General features: G+C 52.3%; 1 protein-coding gene across 2 annotated transcripts in view; it reads right to left on the reverse strand.

Moving 5' to 3' along the window:
• Positions 1 to 4,330: 4,330 nt before the first annotated feature.
• ACVR2B (activin A receptor type 2B) overlaps positions 4,331 to 20,731 on the reverse strand; it is a 31,094-nt gene continuing 14,693 nt past the window's right edge. For both annotated transcript variants that reach the window (XM_027522667.1, XM_027522666.1), the window contains exons 2-11: positions 11,925 to 12,132; positions 11,569 to 11,678; positions 11,263 to 11,414; positions 11,041 to 11,184; positions 10,382 to 10,525; positions 9,916 to 10,064; positions 8,229 to 8,343; positions 7,441 to 7,579; positions 7,205 to 7,335; positions 4,331 to 5,858 (exon numbers count right to left, since the gene is read on the reverse strand). In XM_027522667.1, the coding sequence (XP_027378468.1) occupies positions 5,664 to 5,858; positions 7,205 to 7,335; positions 7,441 to 7,579; positions 8,229 to 8,343; positions 9,916 to 10,064; positions 10,382 to 10,525; positions 11,041 to 11,184; positions 11,263 to 11,414; positions 11,569 to 11,678; positions 11,925 to 12,132 (1,487 nt within the window). In that variant the 3' untranslated portion in view covers positions 4,331 to 5,663. The remainder of the gene's footprint in view (positions 5,859 to 7,204; positions 7,336 to 7,440; positions 7,580 to 8,228; positions 8,344 to 9,915; positions 10,065 to 10,381; positions 10,526 to 11,040; positions 11,185 to 11,262; positions 11,415 to 11,568; positions 11,679 to 11,924; positions 12,133 to 20,731) is intronic.

A 20,731-nucleotide genomic window follows, 5' to 3' on the forward strand; every position in this document is an offset into this window, starting at 1 on the left:
TGGAAGATACCGTCACAACGATGTAAAAGCTGGGTAAGAATTTTCAGTAGTGGTAAATCCTTTCAATTCAAAATTCTGTCCAAACCAAAGTTTACAGTGAACACAAAATGAGTTTAAAACAAGAATACTCAAAATATCCCACTAGGTAATCTGGACTTCTACTTGATGGTAATTTTTAGTTCTCCTGGACCCACTGCAGTCATCCCTCTATATGGAGGGTTGCAGGGTGGAGATCCGAAATCCACTGATACAGAAACCTCTTGTATAAAATGACGCACATTTGAAATCACCTCCAGATTACTTATAATACCTAATAAAAGACTATGTCAAGAGTTGTAAATATAATGTAAGTACTATGTAAAGAGTTGCCAGGAAGTGGCAAATTCAAGTTTTGATTTTTGGAACTTTCTGTAATTTTTTCCCCCAAAATATTTTTGATTCGAGGTTGGATGAACCCGAGAATGAGGAACCCATGGATGCGGAGGGCCAACTGTAATTGTTTTTCAAGTGTGGCTGAGTCACATGAATTAATTTCCAAGGGAAGGGGTGCATTTTAAAATTCCATTTATTTTTGCTACAAAACTAAATCCTCTTTAAAAAAAAAACAAAACTTCCCCAAGCCTCCTAAAGGTCTGGGATACATTCATAGGTGGATTGCTGGTTGCAAATTAACTGTCAGGAATCTTACTTAAAGAACATGCCTATAACCCTGAATTCATTGTTTACAAATCTAGACTAAGAAGAAAAACAAACAGTTCATCAACGGAATCACTGGGCCGGTTTTTTTGCCTAAAACATAACTCCTGATTGCGACTTGAACTCATCATTCCTAGGCTGAACACATTAGCTGCTGAGTATTATACTAGTCCAGCTTTTGTAAACAGCCATTGACCAGAAAAAGCCACCTTGTCTCCTTTTCTTTTTTGGCCGCTTGCCCTGAACCGAAAGGGGAGGGAGTGGGATGGGGTTGAGGGCGGGGGTAGTCAGTCAGTTCCCTGTGCTTCTTTAAGAGTCAGGTCTGAGGCAGGCCTGGCCATCTCTCCAAAGATTCAGCAACAGCTGGGACTGACAAACGGAGTTAACTCCCGGAAAATGCTTTCCAGGTTAGGTATTTTTTTAGTAAGCCAAGTTCTCTGTGATAATGCCCGGCTGTTCAACTGCTAGGATGCATTCTCAGTCACATGCCACTCTTTGCGACCCCACAGACTACAGCCCACCCGGCTCCCCTGTCCATGGAATTTTCCAGGCAAGAATCCTGGAGTGGGTTGCCATTTCCTACTCCAGGGGATCTTCCCCACCCAGGGACTGAATCCACGTCTCTTGCATTGCAGGAGATTCTTTACCACTGCGCCACCTGGGAAGCCCCTTCACTTCTAGTACCAATTCTAAAAACTTACGTACGTACGCTCACTGTATTACTTCAAAAAAAAACATGAAATCCCTGTATTGCCAACAGATGCTGGGAACTTCACATTGTATTCTCGAAAAGGCAGAATTCCATTTTCAAGAGAGCCATCTAGTCCACCCACCCCAGTGGAACAGCCCCCTCCCTGGCCTCATGGTTCAGAGTACAGGGACCACGGGATGGGGCTCTACATACACGGCATATGGTGGACCCTCAATACACGGCTCGGCCCGCCATGGAGGAAACGTCACACACGCAGCCCCAGCACCCAAAGAGGAGCAGCGCGGCGGCCAGCTGGAGAGAAAGGACACAGAGAAGAACTGCAGGATCCCCTGCTCAGCTCCCTAAGGCAGGGACCAGCCATGACAGGAGGGTCGGCCAGGTCCCTGGGGGCAGAGGGAGAACCACCTCTGGGCCTGGAGATAGCAAATTTTTCCCTTGGCTGAGAAAGCAAGAGTGGGCGGCTCAAGCATCCTGAGGCTGTCCGAGGCTGCACAAGGTCCCTCTTCTTCTGGACACATGCCGCCCCCTGCAGACAGGATGAAGTCTGCATCAGAAGCAGCTGGCACGTGTAAGGAAGCCTCCCCAGCAGGACTGAGCCCTTGGGGTCCCCACTGAGAGCCAAGAAAACAAGAAGTCCATCTGAACACCAGGCTCACGGCGCTTACCCCACTGGGCTGGGTCTCCCTTCCTCCTCAGAAGGACCTGGCTGTGGCCCTCACCCCAAGTAATTCAACCAGAGAAGGACTCTGGTTGAGTCCTTGGGAGGGACCAATGGCCCCAGGATGTGCTAACGCCCATGCCCTTCCATGGCCTGTGATGAAGAGTCCTCTGCAGGACACTGTGACACAGCGACCTCTGTCCCCACGTGTCTCTTCCTTCCCTTGCTCACTCCTGGCTCCCTCTGGCTCAGGAGACCTCCCCTGCTGCTGCTGCTAAGTCACTTCAGTCATGTCCGACTCTGTGCGACCCCACAGACGGCAGCCCACTAGGCTGCTCTGTCCCTGGGATTCTCCAAGAAAGAACACTGGAGTGAGTGGAGACCTCTCCACGAGTGACCAAAGAGAAGACACTCTCCACAGCCAGGAGCCTGACTGGACAACAGCACACTCTGGAGGAAGGGGCAGGGGTCCTGGGCCACTTCTGTCCTCTGACTTGGCCACCCTCCTATCCTGAACGGGGCAGGGACGATGAGACCAGACTCCACAGCTCTCACTCTTCCACAGAGCTTGGAGGGAAAGAGAAAAAAAATGTAGGAGTGATATGAGCTCCCTGGAAATGGAGAGTGCGTGAAGCATCTGTGGAGATGAGCACAGGCTGAGCCCCACAAGCCTGTCGGCACAAGCTGGAGCCGCGGATGGCTGGCTCCCCAGAGGATTCGTGAGGACAAAGATGACTTCATCAGAGGCAGAAGAGCCCCCCAGGCCCCAGCGGCATGTCGGGAGAGAGACGCCCACCTTCTCCTGGCCACGATCATGGGCAGGGACACTCGGCACAGCACGCCACCAGAAGCCCTCTGCCAAGACACGCCACCCGGGAGCCAATTCCTGACACCTCATTCTGGTGCCACGGCCCTGAGGAAGTGACAGTGGCTGGGCACAGGGCCAGCAGAGGGGGACCCCAATCCCTGCCTCAGCCTAAAGAGGCCCCATAGCAGGGCAAAACTTGCTCTCCGGAGAATCAAGCCAGCACACAAAAGAAAAACTGCCCAGAGGAAACCTAAAACCAAACAGAGGCTGGGCTTCAGTGTTCCACACGGGATAGGATCAGGGATCTGATCATTCCTGTCGGAAATCAGCTACATTTCTTAGTGGTTTATTTGTTTCTTCTGAGGGTTGAAAAGTAGAGATGCCAAGCACTGCCTACCTAAATAAGGAAAAAGCTGGGGAAACCAGATATGGCACTTTTTAATAAATATTTTAAAGCTTCTGAAAGAAATAAGTGGAAAAGAAAAGCAACTGCTGTAAGGCCTGTTTTGCTGTTAAAAATCATTCCGAGGGAGGAAAAAATACCACAGCACAAAATAGTTTTAAAAAGAAAAGGAAGAAGAAATAGACAAATAACTTACTAAAAAAAACAAAAACCTGTCCCTGGAGCCACTCTGGCCAGCTCACATTTTGACCCATGAAGCAAAGCTCACCTCCCACCGCACTGTGTCCAAACACGCAGAGGAGGACCCAGCCTGGGGGGCCCAGCGCCCCCGCCACCCGGCCCGGCCATCACAGGCGGCCCAGGCAGTGCGGCTCCAGGGACCTGCCGGTCAGTTCCCCTCGCGCCACCGCTGATTTGCTTAAGAAATTAAGTCTCAAGTAAAATTACCTCATGGGGGTCTAAAGGCCACAGTTTTCCCAGGTTAAAGTGGGGTCGCCCGTCATTCTGAACAATGACCTCTCAAGTCGAGGGAAACAGCGGAACCTCCAAAAAACTCAGGAGGAGGCAACCCCCCTTCTCACCCCAGTCAACCTCTCCCCATTGCCCACCAACTCGCCTACCCTCCAGGTGAAGAGATCCAGTTTTCAAATAAAATGGTCTAAAGCAATGGGAAGGAAACGCCTTCACAATAAGAGTGATGAATGCCCAGACTCAGCCCAGACAGCCAACCCACAGTGGATGACAATTATTTACAAGGGGATGTTATCAACGAAAAACGGGAGCATTCCCTAGAAGACTCACAACTTTTTTTCTTTTTCTCTATTTCTTTTAAACTTTCTTGTCATAAAAGCCAACTTACATTAAAATATACTTACTACGAGACAACACAACTAATAAAATATATAATAAACCTTACACAAGTAGAAAATTCTGAGGTATTTCTGGTTTGAGGTGGTCTGTGGTCGTGAAGTTTTAATTCTTTTACTTTTCAAAATTTAAACCTCGGAAGCCACATAGCAAAGCATTTGTGTGGATGTGTGTGTTTTGTTTTTCTTTTAAAAATTTGCATGTTTCATAAATTAAAAAAAAAAAAGTCAAAGGTTGAAACAGCAGCATTAGGAACATTCACTGACGAGAGCAAGGTTATGGCAAAACAGAGAAACGGTTTTTTCGAATATGCACCTCTTGTAAGGGGGTCTGGAGAAAGCTGTGTCCACAAGCTACATAAAGGGACAGACAGAGCCAGCGCTGCAGGACTCTGGGGCTCTCCAGAGAGACAGGCCTTGGCCAGGCCAGACCCAGGAAATCCTCTCGCCCCGGCTGTGCAGGGCGCCCCCTCCGTGGCCATTTCCCTGAACTGCTCCAGGAGGAAACTATTTCAACTTTTCCTCCATTATAGATATTTACAGTATAATGTCTCATGAAGACTGTACTCACTAAACCGTGATGATTTCTACCCTCGCTGAACCTTAAAATCAGGGTAGAAAAAAATATTGTGTCCTATGCCCAAGCCCAAATGGGTGAAAAGAAAAACTGGACAGGGCACACAGATGGGCCAGAGCCACACCTGATTTCAGACTTTCTCCAAACCCCGCTCTTGCCGTTCATGCTCGGCCTCCATGCTATCCTTCCCCTCGATTCCGGGTTACCTGAGAAGTAGTCTCATAGCAAAGGATGTTGCTCCGAGTGTGCCCGAGTCCAGTGTAACTCTGCTCCAGAACCCACCCCCAGCTCCGTCCTCCCTCCAGTCCAAACCATCCTCATCCTCAGCCCAGTTTTTCCTCGGTCAGGACAACACCCGTTAATCCGTGAAAAGACACGCCTGCTGTTTCTTAAACTCACTGTCTAAAAAGGGAGAAAAACACAGTAAAAGGCGAGGCGGGAGGGGGATGAGGGCAGAGGGAAACTCCTCCCATGAGGAAGATGTGTTCTTATGTAACAGTCTTCAAAGGTTCCTCTAGGTAGAGTTTGCAGCATTAAGTTTCCTAAGACAGGATGGGTTTCTTTGTGTCACAGGTTCTGAGACAACAAACAAAGAGAAAGCGGGGAAAAATGGACCCCGAAGGGCGGGAGGTGGCCGAGGCTCTTCAGCATGGCGCTGGTTCTGCATTCACAGCTCAGCACCTCAACGCCTGCTGACGTGTCCGCTGTTTGCGATACAGTAGAGCAATGTGCTGGTAAAAACTGATCCAATCCAAAAAATAATATTAATAATAATAATTATAATAATTATAATAATAATAAAAAGTCAAGGTAAAATAGCAGCTGCATTTTATGTGTTTGTTGGTATTATGGGATTTCCAAAACAAAACACAACTTTTTTTTTGTTTTTTTTTCCTTTCCTCTTCAGATCTACTGAGTCTGGAGATCCACTCGTGTCCTGGGCTTAGATGCTCGACTCCTTCGGGGGCAGGTCCACATTGGTGACGGAGGTCACCAGGGAGACAAGACAGTCCGAGGTAGTGCTGTTGACCGACCTCCGGATCAGGGACACTCGCTCCTCCACACAGCCCGCAGACAGGCGAGCCTCTGCATCGTGGTCCCAGCACTCCTCGATGGTCACGCAGAGCTGGGCCAGGCCCTGCATGCCGGCGGAAGAGGGGAAACACATGCCTTTGCTGGTGGCCCTCAGTGAGGACAAGCAAACCAGTGAGGACAAGCAAACTTGTTCCTGAGGACTGAGCCCACAGGCCTGTCCACAGGGGTCTGGGGCAAGCTCCCCTGCCAGCAGTCAGCATCCTGAGCCCACCGGCCTCCTCCACAGCCCCCAGGAAAGGGCCACGGAACCTCAGTACTCAACAAGGGAGTCCAGGGCCCCTCGGGGCTGCCTGCCTTGGAGTGGTGACACTGCAACAAAATCTCAGGCAAAACCCAAATCACACAGGGGCCCAATGTGCAGTTACAGTGGAGACAGAGGGGGACTTCATCCCACCCTTTTCCCCACGGCCCCCAGAACCTCCCCAGAGTCCAGGGAATGTGGCCTGACACCCTGTGCTGGAACCAACTGCGTGTAGCTGGGAAAGGCCGCAAGATGAGCAAAGTGCCCATCCATACCCAGGAACAATCCGGCCTGCTTGGCACTAGGCCACACTCAGACCCCTCTGGACCTGTTCCACATCAGAGAACTGGACTGGCAACCGCAGCATCTCTGCCCTGAGAAACTGAAAGTCTGAGGCAGAAGGTAAGGCCCAGCATCCCTCTCCCTGTGCCTAAATTTTCTCCATTTGCAGTCTTGGGTTTCACAGAGCAAGCAGCATGGCAGCAGAACCTGACCTCCACAGGTCAACCCCTGACCATGTGGGAAGAGGGCTAGCCCCCAATGGTGTCCTTCTGAATTAACCCTAGGGTGCCAGGGGAAAAGGATTCAATGGAGCTCAAGGCAAATATCCAAGAAATGTTAACGGTTTCCACAGCTGGGGTCTTTTGTACATGTCCCCAGATTGGAGGGGCCCAGATGCCACGTAGCTCAGCCCAGGCTCAAAAACTTGATGAGGGCAGGGAAAAGCGATTACTTCATCAGAGCTAAGCCATATTAAACACTTAAGTGATAGGTGTCCTGCCCAGTGAAGTACAGCAACTCCTTAAATCTAATACTACCCTGAGGAGACAAGAGCTCAGAGAATTAAAGCAATTTGCCTGATGTCACCCAGCTACTGACGGACAGATCCAGGATTTCCATCCCATGTGTCAGGTCCCATCACTCTCTGGGGTCAAAACCAGAGCCGCCGCCCCAGCTGGAGAGCACTAACCCGCACAGACACTCCCCAGGTGGAAGGGAGGCACTGCCCCGGCATGAGGGGGGGCCGGTCCTGCGGCCTGAGCCCTGCCCTCTGGCCCTGCCACACAGGACGCTGGGTGAAGCTCCCCTCCTGGCGTCAGCATCCTGTGCCCACAGCCTCCTCCGCAGCGCCCCCCACCGGCCCTCACCGGGTGTTTCAGCCAGTGATCCTTGATGGCGGGCCGCATCTTCTTGTGCACCACCACCTCCTGCAGCTCCTCCAGTGACGGGTGCTGGCCGATCTCCTCCTCAAAAGGCAGCATGTACTCATCCACAGGTCCTGGAGGAGAGAGTGAGTCCCGAGGCGGGGTTGGGAGGGGGTCACCCGACTGCCCCACTTCTCCCCCACCACACCCAGGACGCTCGGGGCTCCTGCCCTGCTCACCATCGGCAGCTTTGCAGCGGGACACGAGCTCCCACAGCACCAGCCCCATGGCGTACATGTCGATGCGCAGAAAGGCGTCTCTCTGGAAGTTGATGGCTCCCTCGAGCACCTCGGGGGCCATGTACCGCCGCGTGCCCACCTGCGTGAGGACAGGGGAGGGGCTGTGGTCACCAAGCATGTAGAGATGCACTCACAGGACATGGGAGCTACAGCCCGTGTGCACAGCAGGGTCATCGACAATGACAGCTGTCCCCGATGGTCGTGGGGAGGAGGGGGCGGGGAGCCTACAAGGGGCACGATGCAATGACGACTGTGAATATGACTCCAGACAGTAGTAATCTACCACAGAACCGCTGCCTCTTTACTCCATCAACACCACAAGGGGCTCCACAGATAATGTGTATTTTACTGAGACTGCCACCAAAAACAGAAGGGGGAGAATAGTTCAAAATATTAACAGCAGTTGTTTTAGGATGATCTGCTCAGGTTTAACTTTAGGTTACTTTTTCTCCAGGTTTTTGATTTGGATTCTTAATATACACTTATTTATTTATCTTATTTTTATCTTCTTTAATAATTACTGAAAGAGGGAAGGGAAATCTGTTTCTCGCTGACCGGCGCAGGAAGCCATGCCACCCTCCAGGCCTCACCTCCCCACTGGTGAAATGAGAGCATAGCCCCTAGGGTTCTCAGACAACTCTGAGCTCACGGGGTGACCCCTGTCCCCTGCCAGCTGACACCAGAAGGGCAATGTCCACCCCTGTCTTCTATCCCCTGAGGCTCGTCACCTGCCCGTGAGTGTCCCCCGGAGGTTTCCCTGGCTCAAACCGAACAGCCAGGCCAAAGTCAGCCAGCACAGCAGTGAGGTCACTCTTCAGCAATACATTCTTGCTCTTAAAGTCCCTGTGGAGACAGTGGACTGAGAGGGAGCCGAACCTGTGGTCCGATCGACCTTGCTCCTGCCTTCCCACCTGGACTCCCAGAGCCCTAAGCCGGGGCCCATCCCACCCTGTGGGGAGCAGGGTCTGCACCAGGTTGGAGTTCCACGAAGCCACACAGGCAGGCAGCTTTAGGACACTCCCCTCCGTCAGTGTGAGAATCCCTAACTGCACTCCGACCAGAGCTGTCACAGCAACGCCAACCCCCGTCTAGTCCCCAGCATCAAAGGCCAGCCCTCACATTCTCAGAGGGTTTGAGGAGGGGCACTGCAGCTGGGGATGTAAGTTTCCTGGCAAGAATTTACACCGTTTGGGATGTAAGTGAAAAGAGAAGTTTCAATGAATTTGCCTGATTCTGAGCAGGCCCCAGAGCAGAGGTCCCCAAACTCCACGATCTAATGCCTGATGATCTGAGGTAGAGCTAATACAGTAATAATAAAAATAAAGTGCACTGAAATGTAACATGTTTAAATCAACCTGAAACCACCCTCACCCCAGTCCGTAGAAAAACTGTCTTCCACAAAACTGGTCCCTGCTGCCAAAAGGTTGGGGACTGCTGCCCCAGAGGTTCGGGCTGCTCTGGAGGTGGTGCAGTGGGCGCTGGGGTTGCGCTCAGCCCTGCCTTTCCCTAGCAGGTCCTCAACTTCCTCATGCCTGTCTCAGCCTTACTCTGAGGACTAAACTGACGGACGAGCCACCCCGGCACACTTACTATGCACTATTGTTAGCCTGGACCCAATGAAGAGTCAGCATTCAACCGTGTTTGACCTACAGAAACGGTAATTTCCTACAGTCAATGCCCTATGTCATTCATGTTATGCCCACTGTGGCCCTGCAGCTTTGAACCCCAGAATCTGAGGCTCCCTCACAGTCAGAGAGGAGCCTCCCTGCCACACTAAACTAGGTCATCTTTTCTGTGCTGCTGTTCCTTCACCTGTAAGAAGGGCTGGGGAAAATAGTGCTTATGTCACAGAGCAGTTAGGAGGCTTAAAGGACTTGGCATTTCGGAGTGTCTAGAGTAGTGCCTGCCACTGTGATAAGGTAACAAACAGACTGGCTCTCAAAGCACCATCCAAGGACTCCAGAGAATCCCCGAGACTGTTTCAGGGGATCTGCAAGGTCAACATTCCTTTCATAATAATCCGTTATTTGCCTTTCTTAAAGCTCATTCTCCCAGGACTACAGAGTTTTCCAGAGGCTACATACACACGTATACACACGTCGTCACTCTGACAGTTAACAGGATATGTATGCTCTAATACAGCAAGGATCAACGCACAGAACTCCAACCAGGGACAGAATCAGCACTTCCTTCTGTGGCCACTGGAGGGCACCAGAGAACCAGCTTGCAAGACCACAGCCTGAGCAGACAAGGGTGGAAGTCAGGGGAAGGGCCAGGGTTGCCCCTGACACACCACAGAGCGGCTAAGCATGTTTATGAAACTGAGAACCACCCCCACCGGGCCCTGCCCTCAACCTCTAACCCTCTCTGTGGCTCCAGGTCAAGAGAAGAGAGGGCAACTGCTAACCCAGGTACCTGTGGGCAATAGATGGCTTGTGGCCCTCGCCCCGGCACCAGGGCACATCCTCGTGTAGGTATGAGAGGCCTCTAGACATCGTCTCTGCCACGTGACACAGTTCGTTCCATGTGATGATGTTCCCCTTGAGGTAATCCGTGAGGGAGCCCTACGGGAGACAGCACAGGCTCTGGGCACGCGGGCAGGACCCAGCCCTGCCCCTGGAGGGCAGTACCCGTGGGTCAGATGGCTGAGCTCCCCACCAGGAGGTTGGCACCGACGAGGCTAGGAGGGGCTGGGAAGCGGGTGATGTCAGACAGTGATAATCATGAAGTCACTACTCCTGTTTGCAAGAACTGATCCCAGGGAGAGGGGTTCTTCCTGCAGACCCTCGTGTCCACACCCGTGGACGGGGACCTCGGGGGAAGGCCACGGTGGGCCCATGGTCACCTCCCGCGGGAGCAGGGTCCGCAGGGCAAGGCTCACCTTGTCGTGGAAGGCCGTGATGAGCCACAGCTCTGCCTCCAGGCTGGAGCCTCGCTTCTCAGCGGCAATGAACTGCAGCAGGTTCTCGTGCTTCATGCCAGGCGTGCTGAAGATCTCCCGCTCACTCTGCCACGACTGCTTGTCCTGAAGCAGGGAGGTGCGGCTGAACCCCACCGCAGCCATGCCGCCTGGCAGCTTCCCACCCGCTCCCAACCTCAGCCTGTCAGGGCGCAGGGCAGGACTGAGCCGGGCCAAGGACCACAGGCCAGCGGTGAGCCCTGAGATCACTAAGGCCAGCACCTGATTTACGACAGGGGGCACTGAGGTCCAGAGTGACAGAAATGAGTGGCCCAGGACCACCCAACCAACGAGAAGCAGAGCAGGCCTGGTTCTGCCAAGTGTCCTGGGCAATGGCTCCGTTAGCCTGTGTCCAGGGCCTCTAAGCAGAACCTGATGTCAAAGCAAAACCCTGAAAACCAGGGTGGACTGAAGTTCTGCAAATCAAGGTTTCACAAAGCTCTACCCTAGGCCCGCCACCCGCAATGGGGCCCATTCCTCTCTCACCCCGCTTACACAGGGTATGGACTGCTCTTGGGCAGGAGGGCTCAGGCCCCAGCCAGATGACCTGGAGACTCCCCCCACCACAGGCAGACACACACCTGGAGTGGGAAGATCTTGACAGCCACGAAGTCGTTCATGAGCTGCGCCTTCCAGACACAACCAAAGCGCCCCCGAGCCTTGATCTCCAGCAGCTGCAGAGGCTTCAGGCCCACCAGAGGGGACGGGGGTGGAGGTCCAGGGTCCTAGGGAGATCCAGGGCTTAACAGGATCTGGCCGTAATAGGATCTACCCCGCCCCACCCCGAGCCACCCCCGTCTCACCTCGTGGATGTCCACGTGGCCGTAGGGGGGCTTGCGATGTCGGTACATCCAGAAGGCCAGCAGGGCGATGAGGGAGAGGCCCCCGACGGGCAGCAGCGAGTAGGCCAGCACAGTGAGCAGGGTGGGGGCTGTCGGGGGTGGCTCGTACGTGACTAGGGGACACACGGAGCCCAGCGTCACACAGTGCGCCTACCTGCGCACCTCCAGAGCCAGACCAGAGACCCCTGCAGCCGCTCCCCACCCCACGCAGAAGCCGAGCATCTGGGGGCCAAAGCCGGCCCACATCTGCTCCCCCCACGCCCTCACCTTCTGGGCCGCCCGCCTCGGGCAGGTGGGTGAAGCGCTCGTTGCAGAAGTTGCCTTCGCAGCAGCAGAAGTACACCTGGGGGTTCTCCTCGGTGGCCACGCACTCCTGCCTGGAGGCACAGTTTCCCATCCACAGCTCGGCTGAGGAACAGACTCCCAGGGCGGCCCAGCCAAAGCCCTCCCCACAGACAGAGATCCTATGGGGAACCGTGGGGGTCGGGCTCCCCGGAAGCGGGACGCAGATCCAAGGCGGGGACAACCCTCCAGCATCACTGGGGACCTCAAAACCCGGGAGGGCTGGGACCCGGCGACAGCCCGTGTGGACTCCAGACTCCCGGCCTCGGGGGTGCCGGCACCTGTCGTAGCAGTTGAAGTCGTCCAGCCAGCAGCCTTTCTTGACGAGCTCGATGGTGCCCGAGCTGTTGCGCCAGGAGGCGTAGCAGTGCAGCCGCTTGTCCCGCTCGCCCTCGCAGCGCTCCAGGCCGCTCTGGTTGGTGCGCTCCAGCTCCCAGTTGGCGTTGTAGTAGATGCACTCCCGTGTCTCGGCCTCCCCGCGCCCCGAACCTGTGCCCAGGAGGCAGCTGCTGCTGAACCGCCCCAGGCCCCTGGGCTGGAGGAGGGGCGGGCACAGACTGGCAGCCAGTGCACAGGGAGGGGCTCGGCCAACACCCGGAGCTCCGGGTGCCTCCCTGCGACCGCAGGCATGTCAGAATCACCGTGTGTGCTGGAGTGGGGCGGGAGGGTGATGCTAGACATGCCTATTCCTGGGCCCAGCCCAGACCCTGCCAACTGGAGTGGGGGCAGGATCTGTGTTTTAACCACCCCCTTTGTCCCAGGTGGTTTTCATGCAAAACTCGGGGACCACTTTGGAGAAACTAGGAGCGCAGCTTCCTGCCCATGTCTCTGTCTTGTCTCAGCAGCTCTGCTAGCGAGAGGTGGGGCTGAGGGAATGGGATGGAAACACTGTGGCAGGGCCCATGCTGGTGCCAACGATGCCCACACCTCCCCCTCCCCCCGCCGACCTGCAGCAGCATCGGCAGCTGCATACTCTGCAAAGCCCCCAATCCAGAGGGCACACAGGACCCACTGCATCCATGGCAGCAAATCTAGTGGGGGTCCTCTGGTGACCTGTGGGCCGGACCCCCAAGCTGGGCTACAGACAGGTGCTGGGCACAACCCCACCCTCCTTCCCCCGACTGCAGCACACAACATTGCCAGGCTCTTGAATATGCTCGGCTTCCAGGCTTCACACAAGTTACTACCTCTGGCTGCAAGACGTTCCCCACTTTCTCCTTTAAATGTTGGCTCTTCTCTCTCCCTGGAGGCCAGGCCAATTACTCTCCACTTCCACAGGCCTTTGCACTTCCTCCATCACCTCATTTATCCCCTGTGACTAATTGCCTATTGCTGTTTAAAGGGTTTTTCCAGACATTCAAAAAGTATAAAAATAATGCAACCAAAGATAATCCCCCCAGAGACAATAACATAATAAACACTCATATAAGAAACAAAACATTACAAATGTGCTTGATGATTGCTTCCTAATCCTGTGGGCTTCCCCCACAGGACTGCAAAGCTGATGCTTTGACAGCAGAAACCTTAACTGTCTTGAGTGCTAGAACCAGGTCCAGACACAGGCTGGAAAGATGGGCAGAGGCACCGAAAGAAGGATGGACCAATAATCAGACAGAAGGACATAGTTCTCTCCTGGCTGGAGCTGGATTGTCAAGGGAGGGGAAAACGAGGGATGGCCTCAGCCTGCAGCCCAAGCCCTAAGGTCCATCTGCGCTCAGACAACAAGCCTCCGCGCCCCGTATAAAGCTGGGAGCCCGCCGAAAGAGAGAAGTCAGCACACAGCAGGAGTGTCCCAAGCTTGGCCCAGCTCTTCTCTCCAGGCTACTGACCAAGCAGGGACCCCTCTGGCCACTACTGTGAGCAGGACCCATGCGGACAGGGCTGGGAACTCCAAATCTCAAGGCTCCAGTTAAGACCCAGGGCTCAGGATGACCATGGACCCACACCTGACAAGATCCTCCTACACGTGCATGCATGCTAAGTCGCTCAGTCGTGTCTGACTCTTTGTGACCCCATGCACTGCAGCCCGCCAGGCTCCTCTGTCCATGGGATTCTCCAGGCAAGAATACTGGAGTGGGTTGCCGTGCCCTCCTCCAGGGGATCTTCCTGACCCAGGGATGGAACCCATGTCTCCAGCGCCTCCCGCACGGGCAGGCTGTCCCTTACCACTAGCGCCACCCGGCGAACCCCACACATCAACTGAAAAAAAGGGGCCTCGACCCCATTCAGGTCCTGGTTTGGACACCTCCTGGCAAGTGCCCCAACCACCTCGTGCCTGTGTTTCCCCACTCGGGTAAAGGGGATGCTAACGAACCCACTTCCTTGGCTGTCCCAAGAATGACTTGAGTTATTGCATTTTAAGTGAGAAAGATGCCTGGCACCATCACTGTTATATCAAAGTCAGACCCCTCCTCACTGCCAACGCCATTTCATCACAGCACAAGCCCCCCGCCCCGTCAGGCTGGGGTGTGCACACCCACACCTGCAAGAGCTTTGTCCCCCAGGGGGACTCGGGGAGACCGGGAGGCTGCATGCCCCCCCACTCCCAGACTCTGCTGCCAGCTGGAGAGGAATCCCCCTCCTCCCTCCTCCCTGGCACTCCTCTGCACACACTCAGCTATTTATAGCCTCTGGCAACACTCCAACCACAAGGCCGCCTCCGCCTTTTAATAGACACAGGGCTCCTGCCCACGCTCATAGAGCCGGGGCCCCCTACACAGGAGGCTCCCCCAACCCCCGCCCATTCACCCATCCCAGCAGGAGAAGAAGCTGTGCCCGCACTTGCTGCCTCAGAGCTCTGGGCACCTCCCCCGAAGACATGAGGGTAAGGGGTTCATTCTACCCCGAGCACCAGCCGACCTGAGCACTAGCCTCTCAAGGAAACAGGTATACAAGCAGCAGTGTCCCCAAGAGGTGGTCCTTATGTTCCAAGGAGTCTAAACCTCGGTGGGAAGACACCCCTGGTGCTCCCCAAGCCCCCAGTCCAGGCGAGACACGGAAACCCCAATCCTGGACACACAGAACCACACGCATATTCCACTCGGAACCCACGATCTGAAAGCAGGATGGACCTGAATAGATGGGCTCTGACACGCAAGGTCTGTTTCCCAGGCCAGCTGGCCTTGGATGTACCCAACTTGCACTTGGGGAGACAAGGGGGAAATCTAATGGGGAGACAGAGAGTGCTGGAGACCTGAGGCAGACCTTGGGGGAGGGGGTGCAGCCGGAGCAGCCACGCCTCCCCTGGGGTCCCCCGAGCTCTGGGTCTAGGGAACATTCAGCTCAGCCAACAGCTCTCAGAGGTACCACAGACCCCAGCAGCCAGCCGGCCACTGCACTCTGCCCTTGGTTCCCGGGGCTCCCTGAACAGCCCCGCCTCCCTGTGGGCGCAGTCCCCCTACACTGTGGAGTGGTGAGAATGGGATGCCAGCCACCACCCACCCACCTCAGGCACCAGGTCACCACCCCCGCTCCCTGCAGGAGCCACCAAGCCAGAGAGGCGGCCAAGTGAGGCAAGCCCAGCTTTCTCCCACATCGTCCAGCCTCCAGGTCTGCGCAGAGAAGAGAGGCAGCCCCCACCCCGCCACACAAGCGCACACAGGGGTCAGGCTCCCTTCCCTGGAGGCTGTGCTCTGGGCTCCCCTCACCCTGCCCCGAGGAGGGACCTGCCCTTAGCCGAGCACCCGCTGTCACCGCAGGCTCCTCCAGAGCAGCCAAGGAGGGTCCTGAAGGTGGGGGCGCCCAGCGGCAATACCCGGATCTGAGTTTGTGACTCCGCCTCCCCCGGTCCACACAGGATGCTCTTCACCATCTTCCCCACGACCAGAGTAGGATGGCTGGTGTGTGCGGGATAAAGGGAACCTAAATGGAGGTGAGGAGGAGGGCTGGAGCACACACACACGTGTGCACGCACTGTGCAATGACACACACATACAAGAGGCAGGAAAGAATCCCAAACTGGACTACACCCATCTCTGAACTTCTCCCACATAAGAGAATAACTCTACCCAAGATGTTTATTAAGTGTCAAAACCAGGTTTTGAGCCCAAGGCTGCCTCGCTGTGGAGTACACACGCTCTTCACCTGCTCTTGACACCGCTACTCTCGGTGTTAGCGAACAGCTCACTGTACAGTCAGACCACCACCTCAGGGCCCACCCTCCTGTTGGACCTCGAGGGTCCCTGACAATGCTTGCTGCCGTGAGCCCTGCCGCCATGGGCCCTCCTGGGGTCCCCTGTGCGTTTTCTCATGAGCGGGTGTTCCTCTAGGGGGATACACCACGGGTTAGAGGTCAGAGAAGGGGGACACAGGGATGAGCATCTCCAACTCACAGGTCACGGTCACACTGTTCTCCCACGTGGATGTACTCTGTACGTGCCCAAGAGACTCCAGACCCACTGAGCCACCCCGAGCCCTGCGACGTGCTAACCGGAGCAGGGTGAAATCGGACGTCACGGTTCTGATCCCCATTTCCTAATCGCTTGTGAAAGTGGTCATGCGTGTGTGAGTCAGCTCCTTCTGAAAACTGCCTCTTCACATCCTTTCCCGTTTTCCACTGGGCTGCTTCTCCTTTGGGTTATAGAAATTTTTTATATGTTCCAATACAACTTTTCTTACTACAAAATAACCCCTTTCATTTGTTTGTTTGCTCCTTGCCAGAAACCCTACTTTAATGTGACGCTAACACAGTTTTATGACATTTCTTGTAGTTAGTATTTTCCCAATTTATCTTTATCCAACTCGTACTTCAAATCTTTCTGTATCTCTTTTTATCCCAACTCAATCTAAAATTGTCTTTGCTCTAACATTGAATCCCGGGTCCAGGAAGATTCCACATGCTGCGGAGCACTAAGCCTTCGCAGCAGAACTACTGAAGCTACATGCTCTAGAGCCCGAGCTTCATGACAAGAGAGCCACTGCAAGGAGAAGTGCACACACTGCAACCAGAGAGCAGACCCCACCCACCACAACTAGAGAAAGCCTGTGCACAGCAACGAGGACCCGGCACAGCCAAAACCCCCGACTCTAGTCCCATTACAAGTACCGCTATGAAAACTGGAGCTATCAAGGGAACATTTCATGCAAGGATGGGCACACTTAAAGGACAGAAATGGTAAGGATCTAACAGAAGCAGAAGAGATTAAGAAGAGGTGGCAAGAATACACAGAAGAATGATACAAAAAAAGGTCTTAATGACACAGATAACCACGGTGGTGTGATCACTCACCTACAGCCAGACATCTTTGAGGATGGGCCTTGGGAAATGTTAGTACAAACAAAGCTACTGGAGGTGATGAAATTCTAGCTGAGCTATTTCAAATCCTAAAAGAAGATGCTGTTAAAGTGCTGCACTCACTATGTCAGCAAAATTGGAAACCTCAGCAGTGGCCACAGGACACTCCAATCCCAAAGGGCAGTGCCAAAGAATGTTCAAGCTACCACATAACTGGGCTCATTTCACATGCTAGCAAGTTCCTGCTCAAAATCCTTCAAACTAGGCTTCATCAGTACTTCAACTGAGAACTGCCAGATGTGCAAGCTGAGTTTAGAAAAGGCAGAAGAACTAGAAATCAAACTGTCAATATCTGTTGGATCATACAGAAAGCAAAGGAATTCCAGAAAAACATCTGTTTCATTGACTATGCTAAAGTCTGGATCACAACAAACTGTGGAAAATTCTTAAAGAGATGAGAATATCAGACCACCTTACCTGTCTCATGAGAAACCTATATGCAGATCAAGAAGCAACAGTTAGAACCAGACATGGAACAACAGACTGGTTCAAAAACTGGGAAAGGAGTACAACACCTATATTGTCACAGCAAAAACAAGACCAGGAGCTGACTGTGGCTCAGACCATGAACTCCTTATTGCCAAATTCAGACTTAAATTGAAGAAAGTAGGGAAAACCACTAGACCATTCAGGTATGACCTAAATCAAATCCCTTATGATTATACAGTGGAAGTGAGAAATAGATTTAAGGGCCTAAATCTGATAGATAGAGTGCCTGATGAACTATGGAATGAGGTTCGTGACATTGTACAGGAGACAGGGATCAAGACCATCCCCATGGAAAAGAAATGCAAAAAAGCAAAATGGCTGTCTGGGGAGGCCTTACAAATAGCTGTGAAAAGAAGAGAAGCAAAAAACAAAGGACAAAAGGAAAGATATAAACATCTGAATGCAGAGTTCCAAAGAATAGCAAGAAGAGATAAGAAAGCCTTCTTCAGTGATCAATGCAGAGAAATACAGGAAAACAACAGAATGGGAAAGACTAGGGATCTCTTCAAGAAAATCAGAGATAACAAAGGAACATTTCATGCAAAGATGAGCTCGATAAAAGGACAGAAATTGGTATGGACCTAACAGAAGCAGAAGATATTAAGAAGAGATGACAAGAATACACAGAACTGTACAAAAAAGATCTTCACGACCCAGATAATTACGATGGAGTGATCACTCACCTAGAGCCAGACATCCTGGAATGTGAAGTCAAATGGGCCTTAGAAAGCATCACTACAAACAAAGCTAGTGGAGGTGATGGAATTTCAGTTGAGCTATTCCAAATCCTGAAAGATGATGCTGTGAAAGTGCTGCACTCAATATGCCAGCAAATTTGGAAAACTCAGCAGTGGCCACAGGACTGGAAAAGGTCAGTTTTCATTCCAATCCCAAAGAAAGGCAATGCCAAAGAATGCTCAAACTACCACACAATTGCACTCATCTCACACGCTAGTAAAGTAATGCTCAAAATTCTCCAAGCCAGGCTTCAGCAATATGTGAACTGTGAACTTCCTGATGTTCAAGCTGGTTTTAGAAAAGGCAAAGGAACCAGAGATCAAATTGCCAACATCCGCTGGATCATAGAAAAAGCAAGAGAGTTCCAGAAAAACATCTATTTCTGCTTTATTGACTATGCCAAAGCCTTTGACTGCGTGGATCACAATAAACTGTGGAAAATTCTTCACGAGATGGGAATACCAGACCACCTGATCTGCCTCTTGAGAAATTTGTATGCAGGTCAGGAAGCAACAGTTAGAACTGGACATGGAACAACAGACTGGTTCCAAATAGGAAAAGGAGTTCGTCAAGGCTGTATATTGTCACCCTGTTTATTTAACTTACATACAGAGTGCATCATGAGAAACCCTGGACTGGAAGCAACACAAACTGGAATCAAGATTGCCGGGAGAAATATCAATAACCTCAGATATGCAGATGACACCACCCTTATGGCAGAAAGTGAAGAGGAACTCAAAAGCCTCTTGATGAAAGTGAAAGTGGAGAGTGAAAAAGTTGGCTTAAAGCTCAACATTCAGAAAACGAAGATCATGGCATCTGGTCCCACCACTTCATGGGAAATAGATGGGGAAACAGTGGAAACAGTGTCTGACTTTATTTTTCTGGGCTCCAAAATCACTGCAGATGGTGACTGCAGCCATGAAATTAAAAGACGCTTACTCCTTGGAAGGAAAGTTATGACCAACCTAGATAGCATGTTCAAAAGCAGAGACATTACTTTGCCAACAAAGGTTCGTCTAGTCAAGGCTATGGTTTTTCCTGTGGTCATGTATGGATGTGAGAGTTGGTCTGTGAAGAAAGCTGAGCGCCCAAGAATTGATGCTTTTATAACTGTGGTGTTGGAGAAGACTCTTGAGAGTCCCCTGGACTGCAAGGAGATCCAACCAGTCCATTCTGAAGGAGATCAGCCCTGGGATTTCTTTGGAGGGAATGATGCTAAAGCTGAAACTCCAGTACTTTGGCCACCTCATGCGAAGAGTTGACTCATTGGAAAAGACTCTGATGCTGGGAGGGATTGGGGGCAGGAGGAGAAGGGGACAACAGAGAATGAGATGGCTGGATGGCATCACTGACTTGATGGACATGAGTCTCAGTGAACTCCGGGAGTTGGTGATGGACAGGGAGGCCTGGCGTGCTGTGATTCATGGGGTCACAAAGAGTCGGACATGACTGAGCGACTGATCTGATCTGATCTGCTTATTTAACTTATATGCAGAGTACATCATGAGAAACGCTGGGCTGGAAGAAGCACAAGCTGGAATCAAGACTGCTGGGAGAAACATCAATAACCTCAGCTATGCAGATGATACCACTTTAATAGCAGAAAGTGAAGAGGAACTAAGGAGCCTCTTGATGAAGGTGAAATGGGAGTGGAAAAGCTGGCTTAAAACTCAACATTCAAAAAACGAAAATCATAGATGCCGTTTCCATCACTTCACGGCAAATAGGAGAAAAAGTGGAATCGGTGACAGATGTTATTTTCTTGGGCTCCAAAATCACTATAGACAGAGACTGCAGCCATAAAATTAAAAGACGCTTGCTCTTTGGAAGGAAAGTTATGACAAACCTAGACAATGTATTAAAAAGCAGACACATCACTTTGCCAACAAAGGTCTATATAGTCCAAACTATGGTTTCTCCCGCAGTCATGTACAGATGTGAGAGCAGGACCATATTGAAGGCTAATTGCCAAAGAACTGATGCTTTTGAATTGTGGTGCTGGAGAAGTCCCTTGGATTGCAAGATCAAACCAGCCAATCCTAAAGGAAATCAACCCTGAATATCCACTGGAAAGACTGATGCTAAAGCTGAGGCTCCAATACTTTGGCCACCTGATGTGAAGAACTGCCTTGCTAGAAAAGACCCTGATTCTGGGAATGATTAAGGGCAGAAGGAGAAGGGAGCAACAAAGGATTTGATAGCTGGATGGCACTACCAACTCAATGGACATGAGTCTGGGCAAATTCCGAGAGACAGTGAAGGACAGGGAAGTCTAGCGTGCTGCAGTCCATGGGGCTGCAGAGTTGGACACGATTTGGCGACTGAACAACAGCATTTAAATTTGCTTTTTCTCTACCGTTAAGACCTTTAGATTATCATTGTAGATCCCATTTCAGGAACTTCCCTGGTGGTCCAGTGGCCAAGACTCCTTGCTCCCAATGCAGGGGGCCTAGGTCTGATCCCTGGGCAGGGAATTAGACCCTACATGCCGCAACTAACACCTGGCCCAGCCAAATGTAAGCCTGTTTTAAATTCCATTATTTCAGCCACTTCTGGTCTGGAAGT

The sequence above is a fragment of the Bos indicus x Bos taurus genome, chromosome 22 (assembly GCF_003369695.1).
Source record: "Bos indicus x Bos taurus breed Angus x Brahman F1 hybrid chromosome 22, Bos_hybrid_MaternalHap_v2.0, whole genome shotgun sequence".
NCBI classification, from domain to species: domain Eukaryota; kingdom Metazoa; phylum Chordata; class Mammalia; order Artiodactyla; family Bovidae; genus Bos; species Bos indicus x Bos taurus.